This window comes from Natator depressus, chromosome 1 (genome assembly GCF_965152275.1).
Source record: "Natator depressus isolate rNatDep1 chromosome 1, rNatDep2.hap1, whole genome shotgun sequence".
In the NCBI taxonomy this organism is placed as follows: domain Eukaryota; kingdom Metazoa; phylum Chordata; order Testudines; family Cheloniidae; genus Natator; species Natator depressus.
Window position 1 is genome coordinate 310432966 of NC_134234.1, and position 17558 is coordinate 310450523.

Consider the following 17558-nt stretch of genomic DNA (forward strand, 5'->3'; position numbering starts at 1 on the left):
TTTGGCTACCATTCCAGGGGACATGCTTCCACATTAATGACGCTCGTTAAAAAAAAATGCGTTAATTAAATTTTGACTGAACTCCTTGGGGGAGAATAGTATGTCTCCTGCTCTGTGTTTTACCCGCATTCTGCCATTCTTATTAGAGCAGTCTCGGATGATGACCGAGCACATGCTGATTGGTTTAAGAACACTTTCACTGCAGATTTGACAAAACGCAAAGAAGGTACCAATGTGCGATTTCTAAAGATAGCTGCAGCATTTGACCCAAGGTTTAAGAATCTGAAGTGCCTTCCGAAATTTGAGAGGGACTAGGTGTGGCGCATGCTATCAGAAGTCTTAAAAGAGCAACATTCTCATGCGGAAACTACAGAACCCGAACCATCAAAAAAGAAAATCAACCTTTTGCTGGTGGCATCTGACTCAGATGATGAAAGTGAACATGTGTCGGTCTGCACTGCTTTGGATTATTATCAAGCAGAACCCATCATCAGCATGGATGCATGTCCTCTGGAATGACGAAGGGACATCTGAATCTTTAGTCAGGGCCAGCCCACAACATTTTTGGCACCTTAGGCAGGGAGCTCAAATGATGCCCCCATGACTCCTTGCTTGGGCCAAAACTTTGAAAGGTCTCAGTTCTGCCTTCTTCCTGTTCTACTCCTCTTATGGTGTTATACCAATAAATTAAAAACCAGCAGGATCTTATTAAAGGGGAAAAGGCAAAATATCACATTTATTGTGAATACAGAAAGAATCATAGTAAGCAGTTAGTTATAGCTATAACATTCCATTCAATTTCATATTTATTCACACATTCATTCACACACACACACACAGTTTCTGCAAGGTTGTTATCATAGTTACCAGCCTTAGAGTTGCTCATGCCAAGCCACTGGCCAGGTGGCCTGGACATGAGGAGGGAGCAGGGCCTTGTCAGATGCTCATCTGATGCTCCTGGAAGTTGGTTTGCAAAATCAGACCCCCCAAAGTTCTCACTTTCTAGAGTCTGTTTTTACAGGAATTTATTCCTAGGCCAGTCTGTGGGAATTGCTTGATCATGCTGTTGCTGAATCAATCAGCAGATAGCACATTCCTGACGGCTCCGTGCTGCTAGATGTTATCTTGTTCTTTGGTTCTCCCATTCTTGAGGCTGTTGGGTTGATTCCAGTCTGCCCTTCGGGGGTCCTCTGGTTATTTCCACTTGACGCCTTCTTCAGCCGATGGACACTGGATTCTTAGGCTGGCACCTCCCTGATCATTCAGTTATTATCCACACCAAGCATCCATCCACATACATCCTCTATCTCTATTTTAATCACAATTGTTAATACAACAAAAGGGCGGGGAGTCTCTGGGTGCTGTTTCTGTTGTTACAGAGTATTGCTTTGAGTCTCTCTCTGTGTGAATTGCTTTGAGAACAGACTCTGTCCTAGAATGTACTAACGCAATCAGCAGCTTGCAAGTTTCACACATAGAGGGAGAGAAACAGTACCAAAAACCAAGAGACCTCTTAATTAGTAATACCCTGGAATTTAAACTCTGGGGAATCAAACTCATTTGTGATTTTAATACAGAACTTCTTTAATATGATCCAACAATGGTACTGCTCTGCTACCTACCCCAATAAAGGAGAACTAACAACTTAAAATGCCTTGTTCAAAACTTTTAAGTAACACTTAACTTTCAAACGCCTGAACAGCAAATGTAACTTTTCTTGTCTGCATAGTACACACTGGCATTTTTATCTGTTTTAATAATCAAAGTGGTGCTTTCTGTGCCTTCTTGGTTGCAAAGATTTGAACTGCTTCCTGAAGGTCCACAGTTTGGGCCAGCTCATGCCTATTGAGATGGTTGCAAGGCCAACCAGCCTCTCCTGTGTCATTGTGGAGCGTAGATGTGTTTTTATTAACTTCAGCTTGGAGAAGCTGCGTTCTCCACTGGCAACTGTTACAGGAAGTATTAGAAGTATGCACAGCGCAACAAAAACATTTGGAAAGAGGATGGTCATCTTATTTGTGCACATATATTCCAGAACAGCCTTTGGAGTTGATCCTGTTGAAATGTATCTCGAAAGGGCTTTCAGTTCGTCACCTAAATCACTCGCATCAATATCACACATGTCATCATGTGTCAACACTGTCTCCTAGTGCCCTGCATTGCTGGTGTAGGTCTTCTTCAGGTATAGTGAGGAGTTTTGGAATATCATACAACATCCCAAATATACTGCTGTGTTCCTCGAGCTGCATGAAACGTCCTTCAGCTGACTGTATTGCACAATCTAGCACCTGGTTAAAGAATTCAACTTTGAATTGTTGTTTGGGGTCTCTTATGGGATTATCCTGTGCCTCGTAATCAAAATGTCTTCTTCTTTGGTGCCTCTTGTATTCTTGAATAGGTGGGAAAATAGCTTCTGTGCACTCTTCAGAATGTTTTGAAATCCCTCATCTGACCGGTAAGCCTGTAGGTATGACTTTGCTTTGTCCAGTTGTTCCATTGCTCCAGATATATCAAGGTCAACACCTTGGAGTCTGTTGCTTACAACACTTATTTCAAACAGTATGTCATGCCACAACACTAAGCCACATAGAAATTTGAAGTTACGTATGTTTCTGGTGATTTCATTTCCCTCTGCCACTGTTCTCCCACGAACAGTTCCTGTCATAGCATTATCTTCCATAATGGCAAGTATGGCATCATCTATCTTCCCAATTTGGTGTGTGTTAGGCTTTATCGCCTCCACTCAACTTTCCCATCGTGTGGCACTCAGTGGTTTCAGTGTCAGAGAGGATGTTCCCAGATGTTGTTGCTTCAAAATTTGCCATCGATGAGTTGATGCAGAGAAGAATACATAGATGCTTTGAATTACATTAAAAAATTCAGCAGCCTCACTAGAAGCTGATGCTGCATCACTGACCACCAAGTTAAATGAAGGAGAACTGCATGGGACAAAAAAAAAGTCGAGGGTTTAACTCTCGGATCCGTGTCTGCACTCCTCTGTTCTTTCCTTTCATTTTGGCACCGTTATCGTAGCCCTGACCTCTCATGTTAGCCATCGCAATTCCCGTATCTTCCAGCTTTTTAAGAAGCACATTTGTCATACCAGCTCCTGTAGTATCGTCAATGTCAATAAATTCTAGAAAATGCTCTCTGACAGTCACCATTGCAAGGCCATTTTCACTAGGTTCTGTTACAAAATGAACCATTAAAGTAATTTGTTCCGTATGGTTGATGTCAGGTGTGCAGTCCAGAATAACAGAGTAATATCTTGCTGACTTCAGATCTGCCACAATCTTCATTTTGACTTTTGTTGCCAGTAACTGTATGATCTCATTTTGAATTGTTTTTCCAGTGTAGTGGTGTGTCTGTACATTTCTTGGGTGGTGACTCTTCTTAGATGCTTCTGGAGTACAGCATCAAACTCAGCCATCAGCTCCACAATTTTAAGGAAGTTTCCATTGTTTGGCACATACAGCTGATCTGAAGTGCCATACAGTGCTAGGTTTTGGGTAGCAAGCATTCTCACAATGGCAATGAGCCTTTTCAAAACATTTTGCCAGTAAAGAAACTCTGATGCAATCTTCTCTTGATGCTGATCATCTATGGTGGCCTTTAACATTAGTCTCATCTCAAGCTCTTTCCACCTATGGAATGCTCTCTAGTGATTTTGCTGCCTTCCCATGGCATGCCAGATTTCTAGCCAGATTTTTTCCAGTCCCTTGTTCCTGTAGAACCCAATGTGGCTGGAACATTAGACTGGAAGAGTTTGCAACAAAAACAGTATGCAGCATTCTGGGTTTTTTGAGTACATAAGCCACGGCCTCTCCACTTTGTCACCATTGGGGATTTCACGCCAGTAATGTGTTGGATGGAAACTTCTATTTTATTGTCTTTGGGGAACATGAAGTTTTTCACTTGCTGTGGCCCATTCTGTACAAGGAAGTCCGTCAGGTTACTGCTCAAGTGGGTCCACAATCCTGGATCATCTAGACTTAAGGAACTAAACGCAGCAGCAGCTGTTTCTTGCACCTCCACCACACTCTCTTCTCTGATCTACACTTTTCTTCAGGAATGTACATGGTTACATCCTTTTGAGATGGAGATATGGATGCTGCAGTAGCTGCCAGGTCACCTGTACTCTGACTATCTGGAAGATCAGTCATCTCCTCACCACTCCCAGCCCCAGTGAGGATGTAAGGCTCACTGTGAACATTTGTGTCTATGTCTCTCAGGAGAACTCCTTCCTGCTTAGATAGAAAAGTTTCCTTTGCTTTTTCTTTTTCTGAATGCTGCCCCAGAGGGGCATTTTCTTCTTTCACTCATGACTGCTGTTCTGTGCCAGCTATAGTGGCTCTCAACACTCAGTTGAAGGGGACAAGTAAGCAGGCTGGTAGCAGGGCCTGAGTGAGGGAAGATATCAGCATCTTAAGGACCTAACTGGCTCCTACTACTTCAGTTGACTGCCTGTTCTCCTCAAGTGGGTTCAGGGAAGCAGCAGGAAACAGGAACTCCCTGAGAAGCTGGTGTTAATCAGTCCAGGCTCCTGGGGGTGCTAGAGAGGTACATAAGAGGCTCCTCCTCCTCTCTCTCCTTGCAGCTCCTGCTGCTTTGTTATTCTCTCTCTTCTTTTCTCCTGCCTGCCTGTTATGTCTCTTGTGCCCTCCTCCTTCCTCCAGCACAGCACACCACCATCTCTGTGCATCTAGAGCAGAGAGAATACATAGGCACCAGCAGCAGACACAATTTTCTATACTCTGGGTCCTAGTGGTGCCCTCCACAGTCTGGCACCTGAGGCGGCTGCCTCATGGTAAGGCCAGCCCTGTCTTTAGCGCATCTGGCATGTAAATATCTTGCAACGCCTGCTACAACAGTGCCATGCAAACATCTGTTCTCACTTTCAGGTGACATTGTAAACAAGAAGTGGGCAGCATTGTCTCCTGCAAATGTAGACAAACTTGTTTGTCTGAGTGATTGGCTGGACAAGAAGTAGGACTGAGTGGACTTGTAGGCTCTAAAGTTTTACTTTTTGTTTTTGAATGCAGTTATTTTTTGTACATAATTCTACATTTGTAAGTTCAACTTTCACAATAGAGATTGCACTACAGTATGTGCGTGAGGTGAATTGAAAAATAGTATGTCTTGTTTTTTACAGCACAAATTTGTAATAAAAAATATAAAGTGAGCATTGTACGCTTTGTATTCTGTATTGAAATAAATATATTTCAAAATGTAGAAAACGTCCAAAAATATTTAAATAAATGGTATTCTGTTATGAGCTATCAGTGCAATTAATCGTGCAATTAATCACAATTTTTTTAATCGCTTGACAGCCCTACCATAAATATAAAACCTTGATGTTTAGCAAACATTTCAATTTCATGTTACATTACCTCACTTTTTATTGCATGAGAAATATAGTGTGTAACATCAAACTGGGCTTTCTAAAAACCTGCTTTTCATTTATACCACATTACATGGAAGAAGGAACAAAGATATACACTGGAAAATTGCTCCTGGCATTGTATGGGGAAAAAGAAAGCAAAAGCCTGCTCCAGTATTGATTTAGCCAAAAAAGTTAAGTCTAGGAAGCAACCTTGGAGATGTATAGAGTTAGTTAAGTGCATGTTTAAATCAATCCTTAACATGCTGTCAGAAATTAGTCCTATCTGCCAGGGTCTAAATCAGGGGTGGCCAACCTCAGCCTGAGAAGGAGCCAGAATTACTAATGTACATTGATGAAAAGCCACAGTAATATGTCAGCATCCCCCTGCCCCCATCAGCTCCCAGCACCTCCCGCCCACTGGCAGCCCCGCTGATCAGTGCCTCCCCATCCCTCCCCACACCTCCTGATCAGTTCTTTTGTGGCATGCAGGAGGCTCTGGGGGGTGGGAGGAGCAATGGCATGGTAGGCTCAGGGGAGGGGGCAGGAAGGGGTGGAGAGGGGGCAGGTCCTGTGGCAGAGCCAGGGGTTGAGCAGTGAGCACCCCCCGGCACACTGGAAAGTTGGCGCCTGTAGCTCCAGTCCCGGAGTCGGTGCCTATACAAGGAGCCGCACATTAACTTCTGAAGAGCTGCACGTGGCTCAGGGTCTAAATTGACCTTTATGTTGGGCAAACTTCCTAGGAAGTTTCATTTCTTGTAACAGAAATCAGCATGAAAAATGTTCACAAACATTTGTATAAGATAAATTATGTTGGGAAACTAGGGAAGAATGTCTTAAATTAATTGCAGGTAACAATGGATAAAGAAATGTGGTGTAACAGCCCAGATTGCAAATTTGTTTAAGGTTCTCATGAACATTTGTAGTGAGAGAGAGAGAGCCCAAACTGGCAAGAACTTCCTTAATACTAGTGTGAAGTGATCAGTGCGTGAGAAGGAAGGAAGCACTTTCTATGTGCCATTATCTTCTATGACTTTTTGTACTGGACATACATGTTCTGCCTTCAAAAACAAACAAACAAACAGAACAGGGGGATGGTCCTCAAGTGCATTAGAGCAATTTCCTTTTAGGAGGTGCTCAGGACTATGGTGATGAAAGCCACATAAATACCCAGATAGACTTCTTGTAGGTATATAGTTATCTCAACACTGCTGAAAACTCTTGTTCTGTATTTTGCAGATTGCAGGAACAATGATGTGGGAAAACATATTCCAGTCTGTTTTGGTGAGTTGAGCATCACTGGACATAAAACACATGCATCGCATTGTCATTGTGCTTGTACAGTTGCATACAGTCAAGCAATCAAGATGGATAAATATTTTACAGCTGCCAAATATTCCAATGGACCATTCCCTGTTATGTCTATACCTGTATAGCTATAATATTTTTCTGCATTTCCAACTGTTATCAACAAAAATTATACAATTGGTAGAGCATGGGGTATTCTGCCAAATGGAAGGGTTTGGGCACATTGACTTGGAAACTGTAGATAAAGTGGGGTTAACACTTTGTTTAATATTAAATCTTACACACACAGGTCTGGCCTCCAGGTATACACTCAGGGACCTCTGCTGTAGACTTTAACCAGCATGGGAGTATTCCTACTGACATCAGTTAAATTTATAGTGACTATTGCTGGAGTGTACAGACTACAGGAAAGGTCCCTTTCTACTTAAAGGGATACGGCCAATTTATAAAATCATGGTGAATATTTTTCTACCTACTATTGTTACAAGTAACATTTAGGATGGTTATAACTGGAAGAGATTAGAGGAAGACCCAGCATTTTCTGTGATTTTGCGGTTTGAACATTTGACAGAACTTTGTATACAGCTAGGTTCACAATTTCCTCTACATTGTCAATCAGTCAGTTTCTCCTGTTGTTGGTGTGGGTCTTTCACACAGCAACAGGGGAAAGAAACACATATTAAAAAATGAGCACCCGCAACTCCCCGTAAAGTCTTATGGTAGATCCACACGACAAGGGATCTCTTGCATATTTATCTACTACAGTTAGTATATTAAATAGTTATTTTATAAACATGCATTAACCATGCTGAAAGTATAGAACAATTTCCCACATGGCATAACCCTGTGTCAAGTGCTATATGATCATGTAAACAAAGAACTTACCATATAATGCCATTACCAACAAAAAGGGGGGCAAGAGTTTAGCATATGCTTGCTCCTTAAAGGGCAACGGAAAGTTAATCATGTGTGCACAGTGAATAAAGTTTAATGAAAATCACATGTGCCAACAATACCCATTTGCTTCAAAGTGTAATTTTAAAGAGAGAGGGCTTCAAGGGGCAGTGTCAAGGCTGATAGCCTTAAAAAACAACCCTATTGGGGATAGACCTGTTTTTTAAATTTTTATCCTTTGACATGTGTCTATTAATTTCCACCTCCATAGCCCTCCATCACCACCAAAAAGTTTTATGTTCCCCTTAGAGACATGCAGTATTTTCACTAGGTGGTCAGCTTCTTGTAGAATATGTAGTGGACAATGTGGAGTTTATCAATAACATTCTTCAAATGAATGAATGGACACAAATGATTGGAAGACCAAAGCTCCAACTTTACGCTGAACAATGTAACACAATGAATAATTAAAAGCAGCAGGTAGGATGTCCTTGTTAAATTCTAATATACCTGGTTCCTGATGCAACCGACAAAGTCCCTATGCCCCGACTATAGCTAAGCAAAATTTGGAATGTCTGTCCAGCCAGAAAGCCTGACATTTCAACATTTGTTTTTGTCCTTGTGAACAAATAAATTTTGTTTGCAGAACAGAAATTCTGAAAAACTGATCTGAAAGTATCAAAACTGTTTCATTTTGACATTTTTGATCAAAAGAAAACATTATTTGCATTCCCAAAATTGAAATGTTTTGTGTTAGTTTATTGAACTGAAGAAGCACATAGTGGCGCATTGCCTCATGGCAGTCGTTGTTTGGGAGCCTGATGCCTCATTCTTTCCTCTGGGCGAGGCTCCCTGGCTATCCCTCCCATGATGCACCTAGAGTCCTGTGACTCCTCTGATGTACCAGGCAGCTCAGTCAGAGAGAAATCTGCATTGCATTATGGGAGATGAATTCTTCTGGGAAGCCCAGCCCATAAGAGAGATGGCGATCTGAAATATAACTCTCATAAGGCAGTGTGCTGATACGAAAATGTAGTTCAATGTTTTGTTGAACTGATTTGAAACTAAATGTTTCAGATCAGTTCAACAAAACAAAATATTCTGATTTGGGTCCAACTGACCCAAATCAAAATATTTCATTTATATTTTCCTGACAATTTTTTGTAGTAATTTTCTCATGGGAAAATTTGGATTTTGTGAAAACTGCATTATTTTTCTGTTGCCTAGCTCTAGTGCCAACTACAGGCTGCAACGGTTCTACAGAGGAATCTAAGCCCTATTTCAGCTGATAGATTGTACTATCATCCAAGAAACCAGACAGACACATTCTAGTGCCAGAACTGAGCCATTGTGCAAAATCCTCATCCCTCAAGCCATGTAGCAGATTGATGCTGCTACAAGAAATATTTCTTTTCTCAATGATATGTGCAGCTTTGACAAAGACCACAAGAAGTATACATAGAAGTTGTTATTCAAAGACATTTTTAGACTGAGTATCAGGAAAAAGTTACTTGTGCCACCACTCTGCTCACTATGCTCCCATTCATATGCTAATATTTGCAAATATATATTAAAAAAAACCCAGACTTCTGTGCATCTTGGACCATAGTTGCAAGGGCTGGGAAGATTCCTAGTTAGACCACCATAGAGGACCCCACAGCTAGACTGAAATTAACTTACCCAACAGCCAGCTATCCTGGCCCGTGGAGGCTTGGCAATAAAAGATTTTGTTCAGAAGGTCAAACATGCTTTTGGTCTAAGAGAAAGCTGCACATCTTTTTTAAATTTCATATTTTCTAGCCATAATAGGTTTCGGAAGAGACAGGCAGGGGGAATAACCCATGACTAGATTCTTCAAGTTCTAGAATTTACAGATGGAAACGCTGTTAAGGGATAGTAACAGCTATCTTGGCCTGATAACTGTTAGTTTAATTTTTTTTTAACTAACACTGGATGGCTCTGAACTTCAATCTCATGAAAATCATTAAGTAGCATAAAAGAAGAGGATATTTGTGTGGACTTAAATATACATTGAATGAAATCAAATGTTTCAATATGAGGGGGAATAAACACACAAAAAATCAGTGATTGACAACGTAACTAGGAACCTATGTATAATAATTTAATGTGTTTATTTTGTTCTTATCTCAGCTGGGAAGTTGGATTATAATGTGGACAGGGCGAGGAAAACCATATCTGTGAATGTATCAGACTTTCTTCAAGACCAAGACTATTATGTTCGTTTATGTCACAAATGGTTTACCTGTGAAGACGTGGGGTCATTTGCTTTGGTGAGTAAGAATTTATTACAGGCTGGGAGTATTTTCTTGTTTGAATTTAGTGGGACTACTCTGAGTAATGAGTAATGTTGCTCATGTGTATGTGTTTGTACAATCTGGCCTAAGCTTTTTATATGTAGTTTCATTGAAAGCCAGCTACTGCATAGAAGATGGTGAGTCCAGTAATTCTATTTAATTTCAGATAAAAAGGAAGGAGTCTTTGAAGTCAACTTCCTTGCAATATTCCCAGTTACTGCCTTGTCTCTGCATTGAGGTAAAATATTTTGATAACCTTCAGCATCTATCTCAGCCTTAAATAAAGGAGATCACCAAAAGTGCATTATTCCTGCCAATCTCTTTACAGCAAATTCTGTAGTATGAATGGCCAGATTCTGAGCCAGGCTTAGCAAATCAGTGAGAGTTGTGGGTGCTTAGAAACTGCGGCGATTGGATTCTATGTCCGTGAGCCTGCAGACACTTATATTCATAGATTCCAAGGCCAGAAAGGACCACTGAGATCATCTCATCTGACCTCCTGTATAACACAGGCCATAGAACTTTCCCCAAATAACTCCTATAGCAGATCTTTTAGAAGAAACATCCAATCTTGATTTAATAATTGTAAGTGCTGAAGAATCCATCACTACCCTTGGTAAATTGGCCAGTGGTTAATTATCCTCATGTTAAAAATGTATGCCTTATTTCCAGTCTACAATTGCATAGTTTCAGCTTGCGCACATGCTTAAATAATGAAGCCAGTGGGACATATGCGCACATGCATATGTGTTTGCAGGATCAGGATATAAATGTTCAATTGGTTACTAGTAAAAAGGTCTAGGGTCTGTCCTAAACTCATTGAAATCAATGGCAAAACACCCATTGACTTAAACGTGAGTAGGCTTGGGACCCAAAATTTATAAATCAACAGTGTTACATATTAGAAATGATATTGTGTCACTTCAGGAATTTAAAAGAGTTTGCTACTAATAAAACTTAAATTGGAATGTCAAGTAAATTAAATGAAAATCCAAACATAGACATTCAATTATGGAAAATATGAAAGAAAACCAGAATAATCCAACAGCTATTGTGACACATCTCTTTGGCTGGGATGTTTTGATGTGTTCTGACTTTGAATATGTGGGTTGAACTGCCTCAAAAATAGCAGATTTGAGAATATAATTGACTAGCTAATGGCAATTCTTTGGGTTGCAGGGTTGGTCGGCGATCCCAGATGCAAGGAGGACACAACTTTGCCCTTTTAAAAATGGCAAGTAGATTGTAATTATTGCATGGCAGAGTATTATTAGTCAGTTCCTGACATGTACCATCTCCTTAAATGTGCTTGTATATAAAATGACACTGCTTGGATTGCTCCATTTTAAGCAGTGACAGTTTTTATTTGTAATATAGAAAATAATTTTTAAAATGAGGTATTACTATGTATATTTTTCGTCCTATTTTTTTCTAATAGGCCAAATTGTGCTCTCAGTTCACACCAACATAAATGCTAAGTAACTCTATTGATATCAAATTGTGTAAATGGGAGCAGATTTTGGCTCTATTAATATAATTTTTGACAGGTTTCAGAGTAACAGCCGTGTTAGTCTGTAGTCACAAAAAGAAAAGGAGTACTTGTGGCACCTTAGAGACTAACCAATTTATTTGAGCATAAGCTTTCGTGAGCTACAGCTCACTTCATCGGATGCATACTGTGGAAACTGCAGAAGACATTATATACACAGAGACCATGAAACAATACCTCCTCCTACCCCACTCTCCTGCTGGTAATAGCTTATCTAAAGTGATCACTCTCCTTAGAATGTGTATGATAATCAAGTTGGGCCATTTCCAGCACAAATCCAGGTTTTCTCACCCCCCCCCCCCTTTTTTTCCAAAAACCACACACACAAACTCACTCTCCTGCTGGTAATAGCTTATCCAGAGTGACCACTCTCCTTACAATGTGTATGAAAATCAAGGTGGGCCATTTCCAGCACAAATCCAGGTTTTCTCTCCCCCCCACCCCCAAAACACACACACACAAACTCACTCTCCTGCTGGTAATAGCTTATCCAAAGTGACCACTCTCCCTACAATGTGCATGATAATCAAGGTGGGCCATTTCCAGCACAAATCCAGGTTTTCTCAACCACCCCCCCCCCACACACACACACAAGCCCAACTTGATTATCATACACATTGTAAAGAGAGTGGTCACTTTGGATGGGCTATTACCAGCAGGAGAGTGAGTTTGTGTGTGGGGGGGGCAGAGGGTGAGAAAACCTGGATTTGTGCTGGAAATGGCCCAACTTGATTATCATACACATTGTAAGGAGAGTGATCACTTTAGATAAGCTATTACCAGCAGGAGAGTGGGGTGGGAGGAGGCATTGTTTCATGGTCTCTGTGTATATAATGTCTTCTGCAGTTTCCACAGTATGCATCCGATGAAGTGAGCTGTAGCTCACGAAAGCTTATGCTCAAATAAATTGGTTAGTCTCTAAGGTGCCACAAGTACTCTTTTTCTTTTTGCGAATATAATTTTTGTTTCTTAATTCAAGCACGAGGAGGCCAGAATGAAACAGCTTGAAGCTCAGCTTTGGGAAGGGTTCATGAAGAAAGTTGGCTTTAAGGAAGTATTTGAAGGCAGGGGTCTGGCAGACAAGAAGGAGGAGGCTGTTGCAAATGTAAAGGGTGGATAAAGGAAGAGGAAGAACTGAGTGTGGGAGTATTTAATAGGGAGGAGCAGAGGAAACCTGAGTGGGAGTAGGAGATGATGTGAAGGAAAACGTGTAGCGGTTTAAAGCATGTAGAGCTTGAATCTGGTGCATTAATAAATAGGAAGCCGATAATAAATGTAAAATTATTTGCAGACTGTGAGCCTGATTGCAAACCTCTTCCTTGGGTGAGCAGTTACTCACACAGGTAGTTCCACTGAAGTCACAATCTGGCTTGAGGGAGTGGTAACAACTGCAAATGAAATAGGTTTTTATTGTTTTGTGTGGTGAAGGGTTTCTGTCCTGCAGGAAATTCTCATACTTCAACATATGCTTTTATCTCAAACCAGGACAAAAAGTCAGAATACCAAAACTCTTGGCAGAACAAACAGTTCTGAAAGGTTTTGATTAGGAAATATCAAAATTTTTTTGTTCTGAGTCAATTCTGCATTAAACTGTGTACTCCTCAGCCACTGCTGGGGGGAGGGATAGCTCAGTGGTTGGAGCATTGGCCTGCTAAACCAAGGATTGTGAGTTCAGTCCTTGAGGGGGTCATTTAGGGATCTGGGGTAAAATTGGGGATTGGCTCTGCTTTGAGCAGGGGGTTGGACTAGATGACCTCCTGAGGTCCCTTCCAACCCTGATATTCTATGATTCATGGGAAGTTGTAGTTCAGGTACCTCATGCCCCCCGTTGTCCCCTATAGGCTGGGCTTCTCAACTAGATTACATCTCCCATGATGCTGGTCATCCTTGTGTTCACTTTTTTGTGAACATTCAAAGGACCTAGTTTTACTGATGTACCTACTTGCAGAAATATATTTTCCTCTTATTAGGTATTAGGCAAATCCAAATTTCCAAGTTGCTTGCATGAGTATTTGCAGAATTACAATTTTAAATTTGCATGCTGGAAATTCTTCCACATTCATCCAATCAGGGAACTAAACCAATCGCAAATAATTAAGACAGCTCCAGTTTTCAACAGTGTGTATTCAGTACACTGTTTGCAAACCAGAAAGTACACACACCTTCCCCCTCCCCTGAAAATAAGTTGAATAAATCTGTGAAATTGCAGTCTGCTTGTGATCTTCAGGGAAGAGAAAAAGAAGCTAATTATGCAGATCAGTTTACTTGTGTGAATTATTCACTTATCTCTAATCATTAATCAGAGCCCTAGAACTCCACCTCTGAGTTTATTTGCTCTCTATAGAGTGAGTCTAATTTACCACTACCATGCCCTCTTGCATAGTCATTTACAGTTAAAGTGAGTGAAAAAGGCTTCCATTCTGATTGAGCCAAGGTTGCATGGGTGGAAATGATTACCCAAGGGGCCAGGGAAAGGAGAAGCTGGTCCTTAGGTTTTATTTTAAGTGCTGATGCATGAATTTTTTTTGTTTCAATATCATTTAGATTCATTTAATTAATCTAAAAAAATGCTTCTACTGTTTGTGCATAGATACAAAGGCACTGTGGGATAACATTGTATATAATTCAGCCACACAAACACTGGCCTGGAAACCAGCCTGTCCCGTGCACGTCACTGTTAACCTATGCAGGTTAACACAGTCGAATGACCAATGTGTAGATCTACAAAACTCATCAACTACAGCTCCAGAGAAAGTAAGCATTATTTAGTGTCATTAGGATTGTAAGACTAAGGGTGATATCCTAAATCCAATGCATAACATAAGTAGCTGGGATATGGAATAAGGGCAGTTGCAAATACTTGTTTCTGTTCTAGCCTATCTACACAGGTTCTTATACAGCACTCAGTTTGTTATTGTATAATAACAGCATGAATTATTCAGAGAACTGAATACATGCTATTGATAAAATGGTTCATGATAGAAATTCTTGTGAATCTAGAAATTTTTGCTGAAAACAATTTTTTTTGTTTCCTAAAATAACTGTGGCTTGACTTTCTTGTACAGCAAAGCCCCTTTACACCACACTGGCAGTGTAATGGCACCTTAGCATTAGCACAATTACATCTGTACCCACTTTAAGGTCCCGTTGCACTCCCAGACTGGTGTAAAGAGCCTTAGTGTAAATAAGAATCAGTCTCCTTGAAATTGTGGGTGGCTTGATCCTTTCTGAAAAGTTATTTTCAGAACTAAGAGAATTTATAACTCAGCAGTGTTGCCAACTCTTGTGATTTAATCATGTGATACTTTAATCATTTGTGATACTGAGTGCTTTTCCTAAAGCCCCAGATTCTGGATTCATATGGTTAGACAAGAATCTCAGCTTTCATTTTTTTTAAAAAAAGTAAGGTTCTATCTCTGATGGTTGTGGAGAAAAGATTGAAAATGTGACACCTAAAGACTGTAACACCAGAAGGCAAATAAAAAGAACCACAAATTCTTAATTTTTAAGTCTCATAATTGTTAAGCCAATCGTATGATATCCTGGCCAGGTGGTTAGTGATTATTCAGCCTTTACAATTGTCCTGATGTCTAGCTTTTAATAAAGCCCTGATCCACAAACACATGCATGCTTAATGTCACACATGTCAGTGGTCCCAGTGGGACTTCTTGTGTGCTTACAGTACAAGTCTTTGCAGAATAAAGGCCTAAGTTTGCTATGCTTGGCAACTGTCATGTAAAATTACCCAGCATTCAAACGGACAATGGATTTGCCACCAGAAGATAAATATTAAAATAAAAATGCCCTTGTGAATTTTGTATTTTCACTTAACGCTTTCCCCATTGTTGCTATTGGGCTAATTTTAGTGTTCAAACGCAGGGTGCATTTCCCCCCCCCCCTTTCTTTTTTCCCCTTTCTCTTTTCTTTATAAAGGGATTTGAGCTGAGTTGTGGATATGGTCTGGGTATAGAAGTGTATCTTCACATTGTCCTCAAACTGTCTACGGCATAGAAACCAAACTTAGGTCATGACACTGCAAGCTGTTCCTTGGGCACAAAGCCCTTACTACATGAGCACTTCCACTCGTTTCAATAGGATTACTTACATGAGTAAGGATCACTCACTTGAATGAGTCTTTGAAGGATGTGGCCCTTTTTTAAAAAAAACTGAGGCCTCGATTCCGAAAAACAACCTTTTCTGGAAGGGTACTTAAGCGCATGCTGAACTTTAAGCATGTGTGAAGTCCTAATTGAAGTCAGCGGGACTTCAGGACATGCTTGAAACAACAAGAGCTGTGTAATCGGTTTGTTATTGAATTAAAGAAAGCAAGTCATGACCAAATCAATTATGTTTAGATTAATGGGTCATATTCTCCTGTTTGCACAAATCTCCCATTGACATCATAGGAATTCCTATTTAATTATGAGGGTAGAGTATGACCCATTGTATAAAACATACTGTAAAAAAATTAACTACATTTCACTTCAAAATTAATTAGTTGTTTGTAATGTGATTTGAAAATGAGACATGCTATACACATGCTAGGTATTACCAGATTAAATCCTGGTACCTTTTTATTCAGTGAAAACTTCCACTGAAGGTAGTGATTGGTCCATTATAATTAAATTGCTTTATGTGATTAACTGATTGACACATTTAAAAAAAAGAGAACACCTTCAGTTCCCTTTCTAATACATCAGTTGTACAAGTGTTTGCAGCTCAGTGGTTTGTTCTTTCTGTTGATACTGGTTTGTAAAGCTGACTAATTCTGTGCACTCTCTTTTCAAGCAGGTAAAATATTCCCGTGTAGACACTCATCCAAGACTTTGCATGAAGGTAAACTGCTTTTTTTGTAGATTAACCATTTACACCATCCCTCCTCATTTTGCAGGTATCAGCTACAAAAGATGCATCACTAATCTTTTGGAAGAATACTCCTTACCATATAACCCATGAAAAGAAAATAGGAATAAGAAATATTAGAATATTAGAAATATTTAGAAATATTTAATATAAAATATTAGAATAGGAGGATGTGTTAAGGAAGTCAATAAAATGTCAGATATGAAAAATGGCTCATATGGGACCATATTCTGGCATCAATTTTTTTATTTTAATGGGCTTTAAAGCTGATGGCATAACATGGCTAATAGAAATGTGCTTTTACAATATGGCAAATTTAAGAATGAGAAGATGTAGATAAAAAGCACTGTATATTGCCATTCATTTGTTCTGTTTTCCCTGCTGTTACAAAGAAGGACTTTAGTACCTATTCCTGCCACCAAAACTGAAATTAAAATTCAGGGCCTGATTCTCCATTGCAGTGTGTAGTTATGGACACCTAGGCAAAGTGGGTGTGCAGCTCTGTGCTTCTGTTTGGGTAGTATTTTACACAGACTTTACACAGATGTAAATCGCTAGGCAAGGTAGAAAGCCATGGAAAATCAAGCACACAGAATTCAAGACTCCTCTCATTCATGCTGGTGCAAATTGGCAGTAACCCTATGGGAATCAGTGGAAATACACCAATATCAAAGTAATGGAAGGGAGGTCAGAATCAGGTCCTCAAAGCCAGTATTCCAAGTGTTCAACTGCAGATGAGAGAAATAGCGCTTGAGACACTGAAAAATACCAAAACTTCAGACTCAGTGTCTCTCCAACCCTCATAAGAATTTCATAGGTAAAGCTGAACCAAATTATATTAAATCATATGAATATTTGCCTAGTGTTCACCTGAGTCCACACCCAAGTGTGGCTTTGTTGGATTCTATATCCACACTGGAAAAGTTTCCAGTCCTAATAGTGGACCTGGTCTGACTTTTGAGTTTGCAGTGAAATACAAAATGAGGTGCGATTGGACATGTTTCCGGTATCATCATGAACATTTACCATATGCAGCTTTAATGATTGATAGTATCAAGGCCATAAAATAGAATAATAAAACTAACAGCCAATAAAAGAAATATGACTCAAGATAAAAACAAAACAATATTCATTAAGGGGAAGAAATCAGGACAGTTACTGTTCCCTAAGAGATAGCAATGGTTACAGCACAGCTTTAAGCTGACAATACAAAAAAGCAGAATAGAACGTTTTATGCCCTCATGCTGCA

The 17558-nt window shown here is 40.0% G+C and overlaps 1 protein-coding gene across 1 annotated transcript in view; it reads left to right on the plus strand.

The window, feature by feature from the left end:
* The window catches only part of IL17REL (interleukin 17 receptor E like), a 77689-nt gene that overhangs the window by 44486 nt on the left and 15645 nt on the right, over positions 1–17558 (plus strand). The window contains exons 6-11 of the mRNA XM_074952366.1: positions 6620–6664; positions 9734–9873; positions 10064–10135; positions 11077–11131; positions 14037–14200; positions 16235–16282. Of these exons, the coding sequence (XP_074808467.1) occupies positions 6620–6664; positions 9734–9873; positions 10064–10135; positions 11077–11131; positions 14037–14200; positions 16235–16282 (524 nt within the window). The remainder of the gene's footprint in view (positions 1–6619; positions 6665–9733; positions 9874–10063; positions 10136–11076; positions 11132–14036; positions 14201–16234; positions 16283–17558) is intronic.